The sequence below is a fragment of the Grampus griseus genome (assembly GCF_964374135.1).
Source record: "Grampus griseus genome assembly, chromosome: 13".
Classification (NCBI taxonomy): Eukaryota; Metazoa; Chordata; class Mammalia; order Artiodactyla; family Delphinidae; genus Grampus; species Grampus griseus.
The window spans coordinates 18,236,979-18,258,871 of record NC_139007.1 but is presented as its reverse complement, the minus strand read 5'-3'; the positions used below and the strand labels follow the sequence as shown (position 1 = coordinate 18,258,871).

At 40.0% G+C, this 21,893-nt stretch overlaps 1 protein-coding gene across 1 annotated transcript in view; it reads right to left on the bottom strand.

Moving 5' to 3' along the window:
- The window catches only part of MRAP2 (melanocortin 2 receptor accessory protein 2), a gene marked incomplete at its 3' end in the record, with an annotated part of 46,561 nt that overhangs the window by 20,195 nt on the left and 4,473 nt on the right, over positions 1-21,893 (bottom strand). The window contains exon 2 of the mRNA XM_082668789.1: positions 17,309-17,441. Coding sequence (XP_082524915.1) covers positions 17,309-17,435 — 127 coding nt within the window. The 5' untranslated portion in view covers positions 17,436-17,441. The remainder of the gene's footprint in view (positions 1-17,308; positions 17,442-21,893) is intronic.

The following is a 21,893-nucleotide window of genomic DNA, read 5'->3' as shown; positions in this document are numbered from 1 at the left end:
CCTCATTGTTCCTTGTGTGTTCCATTTTGCTCTTGCCATGGAGCACTTTCTGGAATGTTCTTCCCAAAGTATCTTATAGCTCAATCTCTCACTTCCTTTAGGTCTTCTATCATTTTTCTCCTTCTCAGGAAGGCCTTCCATGGCCATTCTAGCTATACTTTCACCTCGACTCTCCACATCTCCTTTCCCTACTCTATCTTTTATCACCATCTGGCATAGTTCATCTATTTAACTTACTTATTATCTCTCTCCCAGTAAAATGCAAGATCCATATGAGAAAGTGTTTTGTCTTTTCTGTTCACTGTTGTATCTCCAGTGCTTAAAATAGTGCTGCACATAACAGGTACTCAACAAATACATGCAGAATGAATCAATGTCCATTCTGCTGGTACCCAGTGTATGTCAGATATATGTCCACTTCTGATAGATATAAGGTTTAATACCAGATCCAAAACTGAAGGCAAAAGGAGAATTTACAATGACCATCAGAGGTTGTTTCTCAGATGAAAGACCCTTTGGAGGTAGGAATCTTAATTTCAGCAGGCAGGAGAACTCAGTCTAACTAGAGATGTAGCTATTGCTCTGAAGATCCATTACAGGTCAAATAAATGAAGGTAATTGCTATGGTCATTCCTATCTTCATAAGTGCTTCCCATTGAAATGACTCACTTTTATTCTTTTGAAACTGCACCTAACTGGCTTTGAATTTTGCTCAGCCAAACAAGGAGACGCACTTGAAGGGCAGAATTACAGCATTTTAAAGTGGAAGAGACTATACCAAGGTACACAGTACAATAGTTCACTTACTTTCCTGCATGTCTTGGGGTTTGTTCCTGAAGCTAAGGGCCTCTACTTTAATCAGATCTCTTAATCAAAACAGCAAGGACCCACCCAGGAATTTTTGGGTTTTCCTAATGGGAATGTTAAAAACAAAAGCACTCCTTATTAATGATATAGTGAGTAAAGGAAGTATGTAGTGTATCATACTTCTCCCTACATTTTGTAGGAATTTTTTTCCAGCTATAATCATTTCTAAATGTAATATGCCCCAAAGAGATTTTCAACTGTTTCTGGAAATGCACCAACCAAAACTACAGCAGCAGGCTGTTTTCTCTGCCTGTAAAAGCATATATTACAGGGAAATATATGGCAATTTGCCCAGTCATTTTGATTTCTGCTAAAATTCTTAACAGCAAGTATCCTTACCTACAGATTTTCCCAGAAAATAACAGATTAAAGAATCATAGGAAGTTAAAGGGGGTGATTTCACACCCTGACGGCAACAGCCCTCCATCAGATAATTGATGACAGCACATCCTAATGGATTCCACGTACTTTTTTTTTTTTTTTTACTTCCACAAAGAACTACTGAGAAGACATCAATACAGGAATGAGCAAAAGCATTTAATTATTACTATTCACTTCAGGGGTAAATGATATGTGGTTTAGTTAATGATTTTTAAGGAACAAAAATAGAAAGCTCTTGATCCAGGAAATTAGTAACTCCGAAGCCTTTTAGTCCCATAGCTGGAGACCAGAGGGCAGGAACCAGCCAGGGTACCACTGCTCCTGTCCCTCTAATTGCCCAGCCAGATGGTCTGCCACAGCCATCAGCAATCAGTAGCATCCGGACCCCAGGACCTATACATGAAGCCCCGGCTCTTGTGGTCCTTCCTGCAATGAGGGAGTGGGAACAAAAGCTAAGCACTTTATTAGCTGGAATTGGGAGTTGACCATGATGGAAACTCAGGAGGCTCCTGAGCTCCCCTCCTCCCACAGACACATGGAATATACAGCTACATATGGAGCAATTCCCTCTGAAAGAGATCCAGAAACTATCTGAGCAACTCCTACACATCTGACAAATGATTTCCTACTCACATCCAAATGAGTAGGAAAGGCTGAGACACACTCTTGCCATTAACCCCACCCCCAGCACAGCAACATAGCCATCTGAGGTAACCCCCAACTCCCACATTCTCCCTGAGGAAGGGTTTAGACCACACATCTAGAGCCCCACTGGAGGCAGTTCAAGATGGTGGTGTAGGAAGATCCTGAATTCACCTCCTCCCACGGACACAACAAATCTACAACTACATAGGGAATACTTCCTTCTAAAAAAGACCTGAAAACTGGACAAACAGAGCCTCCACAACAAAGGATAAAAAGACAGCATTGAGACAGTTAGGAGATGCAGAAACACAGTCTCACCAAAAAAAAAATCTTCACCCTGGTGCAGCGACCCACAATTGGGAGGGATCTCAAAAATACAGAACTTTTCTCTAAGGAGTGAGGTGGTCTGTGCTCTATAGCAAGCACCTCAAATCTTAGATCCTGCATAGGAGAGACAAGCCCCCAAAATGCCTGGCTTTGAAAACCAATGAGGATTACATCCAGGAAAAACACAGATCTGTAGGGAATGGAGAACCTGCTTTTTAAAGGGCTCACAGACTCCCTTGCCCCAGAATCCAGCACAAAAACACCTGTTTGAAAAGCACCTGGACTATTCATGAAGGAGACCCATTAACTAATCTTCAAGAATCTGCTGGAAAGGCAGGAACCTGCTGGGACTCTTTCTGGTGATGGACACACTGGCAGATGCCATTCTTGTGATTTCATTCTACCTTGCTAATGCCAGCACTGGTGGGTGCCATTTTGGAAGTCTCCCTCTAACCTGCTAGTGCCAGTAGGTGTGCCTCAATGAGAGCTCCACCCACCCCTGTGCTACAGCTGCATGCCACAGCTGGGTTGGGCAAGACCCCTGCCCACCCCTGCACTGCAGCAGGCTGGCACATGCAGCCCATACAGGGGATGCCCCTTGAGTGCCCAGCTCTAGTGGCCAGGGCATCTGAGGCCCACAGGATTTCCTACACAAGGCCACTCCTTCAAGACTGGAGGAGGCAGCTTTTTGGCCCAATATACAGAAACAAACACAGAGAGTTACTCAAAATGAGGAGACAGAGGAATATGTCCCAAATGAAAGAACAAGACAAAACCTCAGAAAAAGACCTTAATGAAATGGAGATAAACAATCTACCTGATAAAAAGTTCAAAGTAATGGTCATAAAGATGTTCACTGAACTTGGGAGAAGAATGGAGCAACACAGTAAGAGCTTCAACAAAGAAAGAGAAAATATAAGAAAGTACTAAACAGAAGTTAAAGAGCTGAAGAATATAATAACTGAACTGAAAAACAAACTAGAGGGGTTCAACAGCAGACTGGATGAAGCAGAACACACCAGGAAGACAAAGCAATGGAACTCACTAAGACACAGGAGCAAAAACAAAAAAAGAATTTTAAAAAGTAAAGATATCTCAAGGGACTTTTGGAACAATGTCAAGCAGAATAACATTCACATTATAGGGGTCCAAAAGGAGGAGAAAGGGCCAGAAAGCTTATCTGAAGAAATATTAGCTGAAAACTTTCCTAGTCTGAAGAAGGAAATAGACATCCAGGTCCAGTAAGTCTAGAGAGTTCCAAATAAGATGAACCCAAAGAGATCCACACCAAGACACACCATAATTAAAATGATAAAAGGCAAAGATAAAGAGAGAATCTTAAAAGTAGCTAAAACAAAACAACAAAAAAAAACTTTACATATACAAGAGAAACCCCATAAGGCTATCAGTAAATTTTTCAGCAGAAACTTAGCAGGTGAAGGGAGTGGCATGTCATATTCAAAGTGCTGAAAGGAAAAAATTCCAACCAAAAGTTCTCTACCTGACAAGGTTATCATTCAGAATTGAAGAGTTTAAGAGTTTCCCAGATAAGCAAAACCTAGAGGAGTTCATCACCGTTAAACTGGACTTACAAAACATGATAAAGAGACTTCTTTAAGCTAAAAAGAAATGGCATTGATTAATAACATAAAAACATTGAGTAAAAATCTCACTAGAATAGGTAAGTCAGTAGTAAAGGTAATGGATCAATCACTTATAAAGCAAGAATGAAGATTAAAAGACAAAAAATAGAAAAATTAACTAAAACTAAAATAATTAAAGTGTACATAAAATAAAAAATGTAAAAGATGTCATAAATATAGATATATAGATGCATATATACATCTATATAGATGTCATAAAGATGTCAAAAAAATAAAACATGAGGAAGGGAGTAAAAAAAAAAAGTAACCTTCTGGAATGTGTTCAAATTTAAGTTGTTATCAACCTAAAACAGACCATTATATGCAAATGTAAACCATGGTAGCCACAAACAAAAACTTATAGTAAATACACAAAAGAAAGAGGAATTAACCTAAACATAACACTAAAGACAGCCATGAAACCACAAGGGAAGAGAGAAAGAGAAAAAGAAACAGAGAGGAACTACAAAAACAATCCAAAAATAATTAACAAAATGGCAATAAGTACATATCTATCAGTAATTACTTTAAATGTAAGTGGACTAAATTGTCCAATCAAAAGACACAGAGTGACTGAATGGATAAAAAAACAAGACCCATCTGGATGCTGCCTACAAGAGATCCACTTCAGAAGTAAGGACACACACAAATTAAAAGTGAAAGGATGAGGAAAGATAGTCCATGCAAATGGAAACTAAAAGAAAGCTGGTGTAGCTATACTCATACAAAACAGACTTTAAAACAAAGAATGTAATAAAAGACAAAGAGGATATATATAATGATAAAGAGGTCAATGCAGCAAGAAGATGTAACACTTAAAAAATACATATGCACCCAATATAGGAGCTCCACAATACATAAAGCAAATATTAACAGGCCTAAGGAGTGAAATTAACATCAACAAACTAACAGTAGGGGACTTTAACACCCCACTTACATCAGTGGATACATCATTCAAACAGAAAATCAATAAAGAAATATTAGGCTTAAACGACACATTAGAGCAGACAGATTTAATAGATACATACAAAGCGTTTCATCCAAAAGCAGCAGAGTACCCATTCTCAGGTGCACGTGGAACACTCTCCAGGCTAGATAACATGTTAAACAAGCCAAAAAACAAGTCTCAATAAATTCAAGAAGTTTGAAATCATATTAAGCATCTTTCCCAACCACAATGGTATAAAACTAGAAATCAAATATGGGAAGAAAATTGTAAAAACCACAAAAATGTGAAGATTAAACAACATTTAATCTGAACAACCAATGAATCTTTGAAGAAATCAAAGGAGAAATTAAAAAATACCTAAAGACAAATGAAAACAAAAATATGACATACTAAAATCTATAAGAGGCAGCAAAAGCGATTCTAAGAGGGAACTTCATAGCAATACAGGCCTACCACAAGAAACAAGAAAAATCTCAAATAAACAATCTAACATTACACCTAAAGGATCTAGAAAACAAAGAACAAAGTTCAAAGTTGGCATTAGGAAGGAAATAATAAAGATCAGACCCAAAATAAATGAAAAAAATAGAAAGGATTAATGAAACTAAGAGCTGGTTCTTTGAAAAGATAAACAAAATCAACAAGCCAACAGCTAGACTAACCAAGAAAAAAAACAGAGAAGAATCAAATAAAGTCAGAAATGAAAGAGGAGAAATTACAACTGATACCACAGAAATAGAAAAGATTATAAGAGACTCCTAAGAACAACTATATACCAACAAATTCAACAACCTAGAAGAAATGGATAAGTTTCTAGAAACACACAATCTTCTAAGACTGAATTATAGAGAAATAGAAAATCTGAATAGACCAATTACTAATAAGGAGATTGAATCAGTGATTTTAAAAAACTTCCAAACAAACAAAAGTATAGGACCAGGCGACTTCACTGGTGAATTCTACGAAACATTCAAAGATTTAATACCTATGCTTTTCAAATCGTTCCAAAAAAATTAAGAGGAGGAAATGTTTCCAACTCATTTTACAAGGCCATATTATCCTGATACCAAAACCAGACAAGAATACCAAGGGAAAAAAAATCACACGCCAATATCTTTGCGAAAATAGATGCAAAAGTCTTCAACAAAACATTAGCAAACTGAATTTAACATACATTAAAAAGATCATACACCATGAATAAGAGGGATTTATTTCAGGGATCCAAAAATGGTTCAGTATCTGCAAATCAATCAACATGATACACCACATTAACAGGATGAAAGATAAAAATCACATGATCATATCAATCGTTGCATAAAAAGCATTTGACAAAAGTCGACATCCATTTACAAGAACTCTCAACAAAGTGACTATATTAATAGACATTTCTCCAAAAAGACATACAGATGACCAATAGGCACATGAAAAGATGCTCAACATCACTAATTATTAGAGAAATGCACATCAAAACTACAATGAGGTACCACCTCACACCAGTCAAAATGACTATCATTAAAAAGTCTACAAATAACAAGTGTTGAAGACGGTGTGGAGAAAAGGGAACCCTCCTACACTGTTGGTGGGAATGTAAGTTGGTGCAGCTGCTATGGAAAACAGCACAGAGTTTCCTCAGAAAACTAAAAATAGACCTACCATATGATCCAGCAACCCCACTCCTACCCAGACAAAACTATAATTCAAAAAGATACATGCACCCCTATGTTCATAGCAGCACTATTCACAATAGCCAAGACATGGAAACAACCTAAATGTCCATTGACAGATGAATGGATAAAGAAGATGGGGTACATATATACAATGGAATATTACTCAGCCATAAAAAAGAATGAAATAATGCCATTTGCAGCAACATGGATGCAGCTAGAGATGATCACACTAAGTGAAATAAGTCAGAAAGAGAAAGACAAATACTATATGATATCACATATGTGTGGAATCTAAAATATGGCACGAATGAACTTACCTACAAAGTAGAAATAGACTCACAGCTATAGAGAACAGACTTGTGGTTGCCAAGGGGGAGGGGGGAGGGAGAGGGATCAAGTTAGAGTTTGAGGTTGGTAGATGCAAACTATTACATTTTGAATGGATAAACAACAAAGTCCTACTGTATAGCACAGGGAACTATATCCAATCTCCTGGGATAAACCATAATGGCAAAGAATGCATGTATGTGTATAACTGAGTCATTTTGCTATACAGCAGAGATTGGCACAACATTGTAAATCAACTATACTTTAATTTTTTAAAAAAGTATCATCTAAGTACCAAATAGAAACAACATGTTTTTCAGGGCTGTTCATAGGAGAGCAAAGCTTTTTTGGTACACCTTAATATGGCTTATAAACTTATATAATGTTCTCTTGAATGAGTTCTTGGATGCAAGTTGCTGAGATTAAATGTAACAGGATAGCATGGGGAAAAAAAGTGGGTATGGAGGAAATATACCTCAACTTAATAAAAGCCATGTATCAATATAACAAACCCACAGCTAACATCATACTCAACAGGGAAAAACTGAAAGCTCTTCCTCTAAGACCAGGAACAAGACTAGGATGCCCACACTTGTCACTTTTATTCAACATAGTATTGGAAGTCTTAGCAATTAGACAAGAAAAAGAAATAAAAAGCATCCAAACTGAAAAGGAACAAGTAAAACTTTCACTATTTGCAGCTGACATGGTACTATATGTAGAAAACCCTGAAGACTCCACCAAAAAACTGTTACAACTATAAAAATGAATTCAGTAAACTTGCAGGATACAAACTCAATATACAGAAACTCTGGTATTTCTATACACTGATAATGAACTATCATAAGTAGAAATTAAGAAAACAATTCCATTTACAATTGTATCAAAAAGAATAATATACCTAAGAATAAATTTAACCAAGGAGGTGAAAATCTCTATGCTGAAAACTGTAAGACTCTGACAAAAAAAAACCTGAAGAAGACACAAATAAATGGAAAGATATTCTGCATTCAAGGATTGGAAAAATTAACATTGCTAAAATGTCCATACTATGCAAAGCAATCTACAGATTCAATGCCATCCCTAATGAAATACCAATGACATATTTCACAGAACTAGAACAAATAATTCTAAAATTTGTATGGAACCACAAAAGATCCTGGATAGTCAAAGCAATCTTGAGAAAGAACAAACCTGGAGGAATCATACTCCCTGATTTCAAAATATACTACAAAGCTATAGTATCAAAACAGTGTGATATTGTCATAAAAACAGACACACAGATCAATGAAGAAAAGAGAGAGCCCAGAAATAAACCCACACATATATGGACAATTAATCTATGACAGTGGAGCCAAGGACATAGTATGGGGAAAGGACAGTCTCTTCAATAAATGGTGTTGGGAAAACTGGACAGCCACATGCAAAAGAATGAAACTAGATCACTATCTTATACCATACACAAAAATTAACTCAAAATGGATTAAAGGCTTGACTATAAGACCTGAAACCATAAAATTTCTAGAAGAAAACATAGGTGGTAACCTTATTGACATCATTCTTAGTGATGTTTTTAGAGATCTGACTCCAAAGGCAAGGGAAACAAAAGCAAAATAAATAAATGGGACTACATCAAACTAAAAAGCTTCTGCACAGTGAAAGAAACCATCATCAAAACAAAAAGGCAGCCTACTGAATGGGAGAAATCTGTAAATCATATATACAAAAGGGGTTAATATAAAAAATATAGAGAACACAGACAATACAACAACAAAAAACACACACAACTCTACTAAAAAATGGGCAGAGGATCTGAATAGACATCTTTCCAAAGAAGACATACAGATGGCCAAAGGGCACATGAAAAGATGTTCAATATCACTAACTATTAGAGAAATTCAAATCAAAACCACTATGAGATATCACCTTACAACTGTTAGAATGGCTCTCAAGACAAGAAATAGCAAGTGTTTGAGAGGATGAGAAGAAAAGGGAACACTTGAGCGCTATTGGTAGGAATGTAAATTGGTGCAGCCACTATACAAAACAGTATGGAGATTCCTCAAAAAATTAAGAATAGAACTACCATATGATCCAACTATTCTACTTCTAGGTATTTATCTGAAGAATATGAAAACACTAATTCGCAAAGATGTATAAACACCTATGTTCATTGCAGCATTATTTTTTTAATTTTTTTTATACAGCAGGTTCTTATTAGTTATCCATTTTATACATATTGGTGTATATATGTCAATCCCAGTCTCCCAATTCATCCCACCTCTCCCCCCCTGCCCCGCCACTTTCCCCCCTTGGCTCTTTCACATTTTTCATCATTAGTGTATAGGAATGCAAGAGATTTCTGTGCATTAATTTTGTATCCTGCAACTTTACCAAATTTATTGATTAGCTCTAGTAGTTTTTTAGTGGCATCTTTAGGATTCTCTATGTATAGTATCAGGTCATCTGCAAACAGTGACAGTTTTACTCTTCTTTTCCAATTTGTATTCCTTTTATTTCTTTTTCTTCTCTGACTGCCGTGGCTAGGACTTCCAAAATTTTGTTGAATAATAGTGATGAGAGTGGATATGCTTGTCTTTTTCCTGATCTTAGAGGAAATGCTTTCAGTTTTTCACCATTGGGAATGATGTTTACTGTGGGTTTGTCATATATGGCTTTTAATATGTTGAGGTGGGTTCCCCCTATGCCCACCTTCTGGAGAGTTTTTATCATAAGTGGGTGTTGAATTTTGTCAAAAGCTTTTTATGCATCTATTGAGATGATCATATGGTTTTTCTCCTTCAGTTTGTTAATATGTTGTATCACATTGATTGATTTGTGTATATTGAAGAATCCTTGCATCCTTGGGATAAATCCTACTTGATCATGGTGTATGATCCTTTAATGTATTGTTGGATTCTGTTTGCTAGTATTCTGTTGAGGATTTTTGCATCTATATTCATGAGTGATATTGGTCTGTCATTTTCTTTTTTTGTAGTATCTTTGTCTGGTTTTGGTATCAAGGTGATGGTGGCCTCATAGAATGAGTTTGGGAGTGTTCCTTCCTCTGCAATTTTTTGCAAGAGTCTGAGAAGGATGGATGTTAGCTCTCCTCTAAATGTTTGATAGAATTCACCTGTGAAGCCATCTGGTCCTGAGCTTTTGTTTGTTGGAAGATTTTTAATCACAATTTCAATTTCAATACTTGTGATTGATCTGTTCATATTTTCTATTTCTTCCTGGTTCAGTCTTGGAAGGTTATAACTTTCTAAGAATTTGTCCATTTCTTCCAGGGTGTCCATTTTATTGGCATAGAGTTGCCTGTGGTAGTCTCTTAGGAGGCTTTGTATTTCTGTGGTGTCTGTTGTAACTTCTCTTTTTTCATTTCTAATTTTAATGATTTGAGTCCTCTCCCTCTTTTTCTTGATGAGTCTGGCTAATGGTTTATCAATTTTGTTTATCTTCTCAAAGAACCAGCTCTTAGTTTTATTGATCTTTGCTTTGTTTTCTTTGTTTCTTTTTCATTTATTTCGGCTCTGACCTTTATGATTTCTTTCCTTCTACTAACTTTGGGTTTTGTTTGTTCTTCTTTCTCTAGTTCTTTTACGTGTAAGGTTAGATTGTTTATTTGAGATGTTTGTTGTTTCTTTTTTTTTTTTTTTTTTTTTTGTGGTACACGGGCTTCTCGCTGTTGTGGCCTCTCCCGTTGCAGAGCACAGGCTCCGGACACGCAGGCTCAGTGGTCATGCTCATGGGCCTAGCCACTCCGCGGCACGTGGGATATTCCTGAACCAAGGCAGGAACCCATGTCCCCTGCATCGGCAGGCAGACTCTCAACCGCTGCGCCACCAGGGAAGCCCATTTGTTGTTTCTTGAGGTAGGATTGTATTGCTATAAACTTCCCTCTTAGAACTGCTTTTGCCACATCCCATAGGTTTTGGATCATCGTGTTTTCATCGTTATTTGTCTCTAGGTATTTGATTTCCTCTTTGATTTCTTCAGTGGTCTCTTGGTTATTTAGGAACGTATTGTTTAGCCTCCATGTGTTTGTGTTTTTTACGTTTTTTCCCCTGTAATTGATATCTAATCTCATAATGTTGTGGTCAGAAAAGATGCTTGATATGATTTCAATTTCCTTAAATTTACTGAGGCTTGATTTGTGACCCAAGATGTGATCTATCCTGGAGAATGTTCTGTGCGCACTTGAGAAGAAAGTGTAATCTGCTGTTTTTGGATGGAATGTCCTATAAATATCAATTAAATCTATCTGGTCTGTTGTGTCATTTAAAGCTTGTGTTTCCTTATTAACTTTCTGTTTGGATGGTCTGTGCTTTGGTGTAAGTGAGGTGTTAAAGTTCCCCACTATTATTGTGTTACTGTCGATTTCCTCTTTTATAGTTGTTAGCAGTTGCCTTATGTATTGAGGTGCTCCTATGTTGGATGCACATATATTTATAATTGTTATATCTTCTTCTTGGATTGATCCCTTGATCATTATGTAGTGTCCTTCCTTGTCTCTTGTAACATTCTTTATTTTAAAGTCTATTTTATCTGATATTGAGGATTGCTACTCCAGCTTTCTTTGGATTTCCATTTGCATGGAATATCTTTTTCCATCCCCTCACTTTCAGTCTGTATGTGTCCCTAGGTCTGAAGTGGGTCTCTTGTAGACAGAATATATATGGGTCTTGTTTTTGTATCCATTCAGCGAGGCTGTGTCTTTTGGTTGGAGCATTTAATCCATTCACGTTTAAGGTAATTATCGATATGTATGTTCCTATGACCATTTTCTTAATTGTTTTGGCTTTGTTTTTGTAGGTCCTTTTCTTCTCTTGTGTTTCCCACTTACAGAAGTTCCTTTAGCATTTGTTGTAGAGCTGCTGTGGTGGTGCTGAATTCTCTTAGCTTTTGCTTGTCTGTAAAGCTTTTGATTTCTCCATCGAATCTGAATGAGATCCTTGCCAGGGAGAGTAACCTTGGTTGTAGGTTCTTCCCTTTCATCACTTTAAATGTCATTCCCCTCCCTTCTGGCTTGTAGAGCATCCACTGAGAAATCAGCTGTTAACTGTATGGGAGTTCCCTTGTATGTTATTTGTTGTTTTTCCCTTGCTGCTTTCAATACTTTGTCTTTAATTTTTGCCAATTTGATTACTATGTGTCTTGGCGTGTTTCTCCTTGGGTTTATCCTGTGTGGGACTCTCTGTGCCTCCTGGACTTGGGTGGTTATCTCCTTTCCCAGGTTAGGGAATTTTTTGACTATAATCTCTTCAAATATTTTCTTGGGTCCTTTCTCTCTTTCTTCTCCTTCTGGGACCCCTAAAATGCGAATGTTGTTGCATTTAATGTTGTCCCAGAGGTCTCTTAGGCTGTCTTCATTTCTTTTTATTCTTTCTTCTTTATTCTGTTCTGCAGCAGTGAATTTCACTATTCTGTCTTCCAGGTCACTTATCCATTCTTCTGCCTCAGTTATTCTGCTATTGATTCCTTCTAGTGTATTTTTCATTTCAGTTACTGTATTGTTCATCTCTGTTTGTTTGTTCTTTAATTCTTCTAGGTCTTTGTTAAACATTTCTTGCATCTTCTCGATCTTTGCCTCCATTCTTTTTCCGAGGTCCTGGATCATCTTCACTATCATTATTCTGAATTCTTTTTCTGGAATGTTGCCTATCTCCACTTCATTTAGTTGTTTTTCTGGGGTTTCATCTTGTTCCTTCATCTGGTACATAGCCCTCTGTCTTTTCATCTTGTCTATCTTTCTGTGAATGTGGTTTTTGTTCCACAGGCTGCAGGATTGTAGTTCTTCTTGCTTCTGCTGTCTGCCTTCTAGTGGATGAGGCTACCTAAGAGGCTTGTGCAAGTTTCCTGATGGGAGGGACTGGTGGTGGGTAGAGCTGGCTGTTGCTCTGGTGTGCAGAGCTCAGTAAAACTTTAATCCACTTGTCTGCTGATGGGTGGGGCTGGGTTCCCTCCCTGTTGCTTGTTTGGCCTGAGGCAACCCAACACTGGAGCCTACCGGGGCTCTTTGGTGGGGCTAATGGCAGACTCTGGGAGCACTCACGCCAGGAGTACTTCCCAGAACTTCTGCTGCCAGTGTCCTTGTCCTCATGGTGAGACACAGCCACCCCCCGCCTCTGCAGGAGACCCTCCAACACTAGCAGGTAGGTCTGGTTCAGTCTCCTATGGGGTCACTGCTCCTTCCCCTGGGTCCCGATGCACACACTACTTTGTGTGTGCCCTCCAAGAGTGGAGTCTCTGTTTCCCCCAGTCCTGTCAAAGTCCTGCAATCAAATCCCACCAGGCTTCAAAGTCTGATTCTCTAGTAATTCCTCCTCCCATTGCCAGACCCCCAGGTTGGGAAGCCTGATGTGGGGCTCAGAACCTTCACTCCAGTGGGTGGACTTCTGTGGTATAAGTGTTCTCCAGTTTGTGAGTCACCCACCCAGCAGTTATGGGATTTGATTTTACTGTGTTGCGCCCCTCCTACCATCTTATTGTGGCTTCTCCTTTGTCTTTGGATGTGGGGTATCTTTTTTGGTGAGTTCCAGCATCTTCCTGTCGATGACTGTTCAGCAGTTAGTTGTGATTCCAGTGCTCTCACAAGAGGGAGTGAGAACACGTCCTTCTACTCTGCCATCTTGAACCAATCCACAGCATTATTTATAATAGCAAAGATTTGGAAACAACCTAAGTGTCCATCAATGGATGAATGGATAATGAAGATGGTACAAACACACAGAGAAAATGGAATATTACTCAGTCATAAAAAAGAATGCAATGTTGCCATTTGAGACAATATAGATAGACCATGAGGGTATTATGTTAAGTGAAATACACTAGAGAAAAGAAAATACACTAGAGAAAGACAAATACTGTATAATTTCACTCATATGTGGAATCTAAAACAAACAAACAAAACAAACAAAAAATTGATAGACACAGAAAACAGATCAGTGGTTATCAGAGGGGAAGGGAGTTAGGGGACAGGTGAAATGGGTAAAAGGGGTCAACTGTATGGTGATGGTGGATAACTAGACCTTTGGTGATGATCACTTTATAGTGTACACAGATGTTAAATATAATTTTGTACACCTGACACTTACATAATATTATGTACCAATTTTACCTCAATTAAAAATAAAAGATTCCCACTAGAGAGACAAGCCTCCTAAACATCTAGCTCTGAAAGCAGGCAGGGCTTTTGTCCATGAGAATCAAGGTTATAGCAAACAAAGGAGCAGTTCTTCATGGGCACACATGACTATCTCCCCAGGGCTCAGTGCAGGGGGAGCAGGCAAAAACACCCATTTCCCAGTCTTTCTCTGAAAGGGGTTTATCTGCTTGCTTTAGAAGATGATGCCTGAGGGCCAGACTTCTAATTTATCAGGCATCTAGGGGCCAGCTGTGATCCTTCCCAGGGACCAGTGAAGCCAACAGATACTTCCCTGCCTTCTTCCTCTAGCCCACTCCAATAATAAAAAACCAAGTTGTCAGTATCTCCCTGGAAGGAGCTTTTATACAAGTCTGGCGCCCCAGCTTTTGCAGCTGCTGTCCAAGGGACTGCCTGATATCCTAGCTCTGATAGCCATGAGTCCGACAGGACTGTAGTTCTTAAAAAGCCTGACAGCACCCTTCCATGGCTCTCCACCAGGCTCAGCACAGTAGAGGCAGACAAAATGCCCATTTCCCAGTTTCTCCCTGGAAAGAATTTAACTATTTACTCTGCAGCTGCTGCCTGAGGTTCTGCTTCTAATCAGACTGCATCTAGGCACTGACCACAATCCTCTCCTTCCAGACACAGACAGGTCTTGACACGCCCTCAATTACTAGGAGCTACTAATACAAAGAAGTCTGCTTGAACAATCATACAAGTTTGAGAGAAAACTAAGATCTCAGGCCTGGCTGAATGACAAGGTTCATTTCCTATATAAGACCACTCTGCTAGACTGGGAGTGGTGGCTCTTATCTAATGCACAGAAACCAAAACAGAGAGTCAGGGACACTGAAGAAATAGAGGAATGTATTCCAAACAAAAGAATAAGATAAATCTCCAGAAACAGACCTTAGTGAGAATTCAAAATAACGGTCATAAACATAGGGGTAAGCTCCTTGACATCACTCTTGGTGATGAGTTTGTGGATTTAACACCAAAAGCAAAGGAAACAAAGGCAAAAATAAACAAGTGGGAGTACATCAAACTAAAAAGCCTCTGCACAGGGCTTCCCTGGTGGCGCAGTGGTTGAGAGTCCGCCTGCCGATGCAGGGGACATGGGTTCGTGCCCCGGTCCGGGAAGATCCCATATGCCATGGAGCAGCTGGGCCCATGAGCCATGGCCGCTGAGCCTGCGCATCCGGAGCCTGTGCTCCACAGCGGGAGAGGCCACAACAGTGAGAGGCCCTCGTACCGTGCAAAAAAAAAAAAAAGCCTCTGCACAGCAAAGGAAACCATCGACAAAATGAAAAGGCAAATTATGGAATATGAGAACATTTGCAAATCACATATCTGGTAAGGGGTTAATATCCAAAATATACAAGGAACTCATACAACTCAATAGCAAAAATCAATGCAATTTAAAAATGGGCAAAGGGCCTGAATAGACATTTTTCCAAAGAAGATATCCAAACGGTCCACAGGTACATGAAAATGTGGTCAACACTGCTAATCTTTAGAAAAATGCAATTCAAAACCTCAAGGAGATATCATCTCACCACTGTTAGAATGTCTGTTACCAAAAAGACAAGAGATAACAACTGTTGGTGAGGATGCAGAGAAAAGGGAGCCCTTGTGCATTGTGGGTAGGAATGTAACTGGTGCAGCCACTATGAAAAACAGCATGAAATTTCCTCAAGAAATTAAAAGTAGAACTACCATATCATCCAGCTTTCCCATTTCTGGATATATATCCAACGGAAATGAAAGCGTTATCTTGAAGAGGTTATCTATACTCCCATGTTCATTGTAACATTATTCACAATAGCCAAGGTATGGAAACAACCTAACTGTCTATTCATGGATGAATGGATTAATTAAATGTTATAGATAGATAGATAAATAGATATTTGAGTATTATTTGGCCTTTAAGAAGAAGGAAATACTGTCATTTATGACAAGATTTGTGAAACTGGAGGGCATTATATGAAGTGAAATAAGCTAGACAGAGAAAGACAAATAGTGCATGATATCACTTACATGTAGACTCTAAAAAAAAGAAAAGAAGTCGAATTCATAGAAATAGAGTAGAAAAGTGGTTGCCAGGGGCTGGGGGATTGGGGAAATCAGGAGAGGTTGGTAAAAGAGTATAAACTTTCAGCTATAAGATGAATAAGATCTAAGGATCTAATGTATAACATGGAAAGTATAGTTGATAACACTGTTTCGCACAATTGAAATTTGCAAGGGAATAGAACTTAAATGTTCTCACCAATGAATAAACAATCAAACAAATACATACCTGAGGTGATGGATGTGTTAATTAACTCGACGGGGGGAATCTTTTCACAATATATAAAATATATCAAATTATCACTTTGTATACTTTAAATATATTACAATTTTATTTGTCAAGTATACCTCAATGAAGCTGAAAAAATTAGCCCACTTTGCAAGTAGGAGTGAGGAACCATGAATGCCAAGACAGCTTAGAGTGACAGCGGCCAGGAAACACAAAAGAAGTGAAAGCATTTCCTTTGCCACATTTGCATCTTCAATTCTAGTCTCTCTTGTATTTCCTAACAGGTTCCATTAGGCTGAGCCAGATAAGAACCTACGACTTTTATGGTGCTGCGGACATTCATTCTGAAACAAGCAAACATCTCTGGAACATTTATGGGGTAACCACGACAGGACCCGGTAGTGGGCAGCACTTTCTGCTTATCATGTCAACTCTGTTTAAGTAAACTGAGCTGCTTCCTGCTGGCCAGTCAGCAGGCAGTTATGACTGGAGGTGGACGGTAACCTTTCATAGAGTTATATTTCCTTGCTCTGGCCTGGATCATTAATCGCTCCAATAACACAAAGCACAATGCATGCCTATAACACAGAGCTGGGAATGACTGCAGGCTATTCTGGTCCATCACTACGAACACACACAGACAGACTGCTTTCCACAGCCCCAGAAACCCAGTGGGGCTGAAAGGATGTTGCGGACTGTTACAAGAGAAGGTTCTTCAAATTAGAGTTCCAGATTCTATTTGTGTACACGTTTTTGATGGTCCAAATGTTCACATGGTTTCGGAGAGCTGGCATCATTAAGTTTTTAAAAATCTCAATTTGAAAGTGACATTGATTCATGTTCTGCCACTAAGGGAATCTTTCAAGTTCTTCGTCACTCATATTGTACATCCTTGAGCAATAAGCCTATATTTGGAGGGGGTGTTTTCCAGGGATTTGGGGGTAGAGGACAGATTTCTATAAAAAGAATGTTCAGGAAAAGTAAACACTGGGGATTTCACAGGTTAAAGCGAACACACATCATGGTTACAATGGGGAATTGAGCAAGACTTACATTTGTGAGCCTTCAGTCCTTCAAAGGAAACTGGTCCAATCTCATAATACTCATATTCCCAGGTGTAATCAGAATTAGATGCAGATTGATGGGACGTCCCATTAGAAACTAACCTCTGGGCAGACATCTCCACCTGCAGAAATGGAGAAAGGCGAGTGTAGAGTCTGTTAACGCATCCACATTGATCCCGTTGTCAATGGGGTCAACGCATCCACATTGACCCCGTTCAGGAGGTCAGCAGGCAACGGCCTCAGGGAGGTCCTATCCACCAGGTCAGGGACAGCCCTCCCTGGCTGCCTGCATTCCCAGTGGCCATTACTTCCTTTTATCTCTCCACGAGACTGGTATGCATTATTTGCCACCAGAGGCCATGTCTTCTTTCATGGTTGTTCCCCCAGAACTTAACCCAGTGCCTGGCACATAACCAACTTCCAATAACTGATGAAAGAAGGAAGTAAGGAGGGGGAGAGGGTATCAAAATCGCTGAGCTCACGACTTCAGCCACATCACCTATCACCACCTATGCGGAGCCTACAGAGAATAAATAAAATCAGTATCAGAAGAGAAGAAGCCCAGTAGACGTCTACTGGGCACCTACCATGCAAAAATAAAGACATGGGACCTATGTCTTATGAAATAGGGGTGGAGAAAAAAGAAGGGGACAACAAAAGTCACATCATTGGAGAAGATCCTCAGTGGAATTCCTATCTTGGTCACTGCTAACTCCTGAAATCTGTCCTATTTTCAGGATGTCCCAATGCCTTGTTTGTTATCATTTGAGATTTTAAAATGCTGACTTCTTTGTGAGACGAGGTTGTACTGTGCAGCATGGATACCAAAGGCAACAAGTGCACAGAGCCAATATTCAGTACTGAGCATCTGCTGTGTGTGAGGCACCATACATTGTGGGCTAGGAGGAGATGCTAGACCAGGACTCCAGAGACCTCCCCTAATAATGGGGAAAGAACACTAAGTGACAACAGTAATATAAGGGGAAATCTGAATAAAGTACCAGCCAAAACCAAGATCCACTGAGCAGTATAACCACTAGATCCCACTCCACAAGAGCTTTCTGAAGCTCCCCTTCTCCCACCCGCCATGGGGCAGTACCGCCCACCACTGCCATTAGGGCACAACCCCCAGAGAAACTGAGGCAAAATCACCACCACCCCTCTGGCCCAAGGCACGAGTCTCACCTTTCCCTCTTCCGTTCTTCCCCAGGCCAGTCCTGGACCCCATAGAAACAGACTCCAACCCCTCACATTCTATTGTTCAAAAGATGGTGTGCTATGACCCAGAGACGCATGCCAGTATCAGAATTAGAGGGTGACTCTGAGTGCCCATCCAGGCGAATCACTCCTCCAAAGGTAGAAGAGAATGTACCAATTGTCCTTTGGGAAAGAAAGCTACACAAATTTTAAGAAAAGCTGACCTTTGAGTAAGGATTCAGTTACCTTCCTAATACCGGCACAAAAATAACATAAAATCATTACCACCATATCTTCTTTGGCACTTCTAGTATTTGAACAAGAGTTGATTTCCCTCGACGATGAAATAGACGAGGGTCTTCATCGTTGTTTTCTCTCCATTTGCTATGCTGCCAGGGAAGACACTTCAGCTCTCCCAGCCACATTTTCCTCATCTGCAAAACCGACCATTCTGACTTCCTGTTGTTGGCAGGAAGTGGTCTGGCTACAGTCACTAATTGACACCATCACCATCCACCTGGCCCACTTCTTGAGACCCCTGCTTTTTCTGCTTCTACTCTTACAGATCCGTTGCAATCCATTCTCCACACATCAGCCAAAGATCTTTTAAAAAGACAAATTACCCTGTCACTCTTTTGCTTAGTACTTTTAAATGGCTTCCCATTGCTCCAAGGACAAAGTCTAAAATCCTTAAAATGTCTTACAAGGTCATGGCTTGAGCCCTGCTGTCTCCTCTCATCCTGCCTCCTTCCCTATACCAAGCCGCACTTGGATTCCTTGCAGTTCCTCAAATACTTCATGCTCCCTGGAATGGGCACACATACTGTTCCCTCTGGCAGGAGTATTCCTCCTACCACTTCATCCTAACCCACCCCTCCTTCTCTGCATACTCTTGTCATCTACACTGGAATCATCAAATCCAGCCCACTACCTGTTTTTGTATAGCCTGCAAGTGAAAAATATTTTAATATATTTAACGGTTGGGGAAAAAAATCAAAACAATGATATTATTTCATGACCTGAGAGAATTATGTGAAATTCAAATATCAGAGTCCATAAATAAGGCTTTATTGGAACACAGCTACCCTCGTTTGTTTTTGTATCTTTTGTCTTCTCTAGCACTATAACAGCTGAGTAGAAGTGACAGAGATAGTAGAGCCGCAAAAACCTAAAATATTTACTTTCTGATATTTTATAGAAAAAGTTTACCAACCCCTCCCCGCCTTGAGAGCCATGGGAAAAAAATGATCTGAGCTTCTGTTTTCCCATCAGGAGAATGAAGGTGATAACAGTACCTACATCATGGAGTTGCTGTACAGATTAAGTGTGATGCTGCATGAAAGGTGCACAGCCAGGACCCAGGTTGAGGTCAATCAAGAGTAGCCAGCACTATTATCATAAGCTAAGAAGTGCTAGTCTGGGGTAGAAAAGCCTAGGTTTATTCTTTAGACAACACCAACTCCCCTGTCAGCCAGCTCCTATCAACTTCACCATGTGGTTAATTGATCTGTGTGGTCTAGACAAATGAATAAAATTACTATAATAAAACATAAGTCAAAAGGCATTCATTTCAATGGTTTAAAAATCATAATGAGAAACGTACATCACGGGATTCATGATGTTTCATCAAGTCAAAAATAAGGTAATAATTTCTCTTTTTTTAAGGAAAATAAGATGAAGTCTGGTTTGAGCATATCATTTTTATTGGAAATCAGCATTACAGCCAATGTAATAAGCAGAGGGAAGCACTGGGCTTCATCTGGTGTCAAAAATAGAAAATAGAAAAAAGTACATGAAACAATGGAGAAAATAAAGATGAGAGAGTGTTTTCCATGCTCTGAGCATCACTCCCCATGGCTATGTTCTTCTCCACGTCCGTGCACAGTGGTTCCCCATCCGTGGCCGCCCAGGCCCATGGGACCAGAGGGTCTTCCTATCGGCTCAGGAAGAAGCATTAGCACCACCTGCACAGGGCCAGCCAGGAACTAGCAAGCAAAATATCTGTATAAGAGTCAGATACCAAGAAGCATCAACCACTTACCTACCACAGAGAGAGTGTCTTTTCATTCCTTCTTTTTCTCTCCCTTACATCATTCCTGTTCTTCTAAGTGAACTATTTAAGGATGGAGGGAGACCATAGGTGAAAAGGTCCTGAGAGTGGAAAGGCTGCCCTTTAAGAGAGGACACCTGACAGATGCCTGGAGACAAGAGGTTCTCTGGGGAAGCAGAATAGGATGCCGGCCACCCCGCTCCCACCCAAGCAGACACCGTCGTGGAGGACTTCAGATAAAAGGAGCGGCTTGTGTTTTCACTGGCTATTTCCTCTCAGTTCTTGAATTCCAGAGATAGATCTGGAGGACAGAACCTCTGGCTTCTGCTTTCACCTCGCACCCTTGAAAAAGTCCATGAGGTAATGTTTTCATGCAAGTCTCAGATCAACCAGCTTGGGCCATCACATGCACAAGGACGAACAACAAATAGAAGGCAGGATTTTGTATAATGTCCATTGTCATAGTCCAGGGTTGCCTTTCTGAGCTTTGCAGACGCAGAAGCTAGCACTGTCTCACCATTTGGAAACTGCCAGCGTGTCTGGGTATCAGCCTCCAGAGGGTGATATTCTCATCACAGTGAGGAATGTCTGGGCCTTAACACGCACCGAGAGAGAGGCAGGGGGTTGCGCACTGAGGCTTACTCACAGGGTGCTCGAATCAGACAGCTGCTCTCTTCAGAACACGGCAAACAGGAAACGCAGACCTCGGTGTGCGGCTGCCCTCTGCACCCACTCTGCTCCTGCACTCCCCCTCCTGAGATTCTCTTAATGTCAGCTTTCTTCATAATATTAGCATCACTAAAAATAACTTCTTCCAGAGGAAACGTATCCCAAACAAGCCTCCAGGAGCTGCACGGAGAGACTAATTGATCTTTTGAGTATCTTGCCAACAACAATAATGAAAAATTATGACTGCACCTCACAGCCCCACCTGAAAAGGAAGTTTACCTTTTCCAGGTGTGCACAGGGTAGCTTAGGCCAGCTTATGGGGGTGGGAGAGGGAGGGAAGACCTCACATACAAACAGAGAGGGCTATTAGCAGGTCCCAGACACCTCTCACGGCAGTCTAAATAGCCCTCTTCTCCCACCCACCTTCCCAACACTTTCATCTCTCCTTTCAATTATCCAGTCTTTCCTCCTCCAACCCAGATTCCCACACCACTCCTGGGCACCCTCTTGCCTTCTTAAAGACAGGTCAAGCAATTCTCTCCACCTCCCTGAATTTGGGAAGATGTACATGGACGTGGAACCTCCCATGGAGTGACTAAAAACTCTTCATCAATAGCCTTGGTGGGTCATGTTGGGTACATGGGCCAGGGGAGCTGGA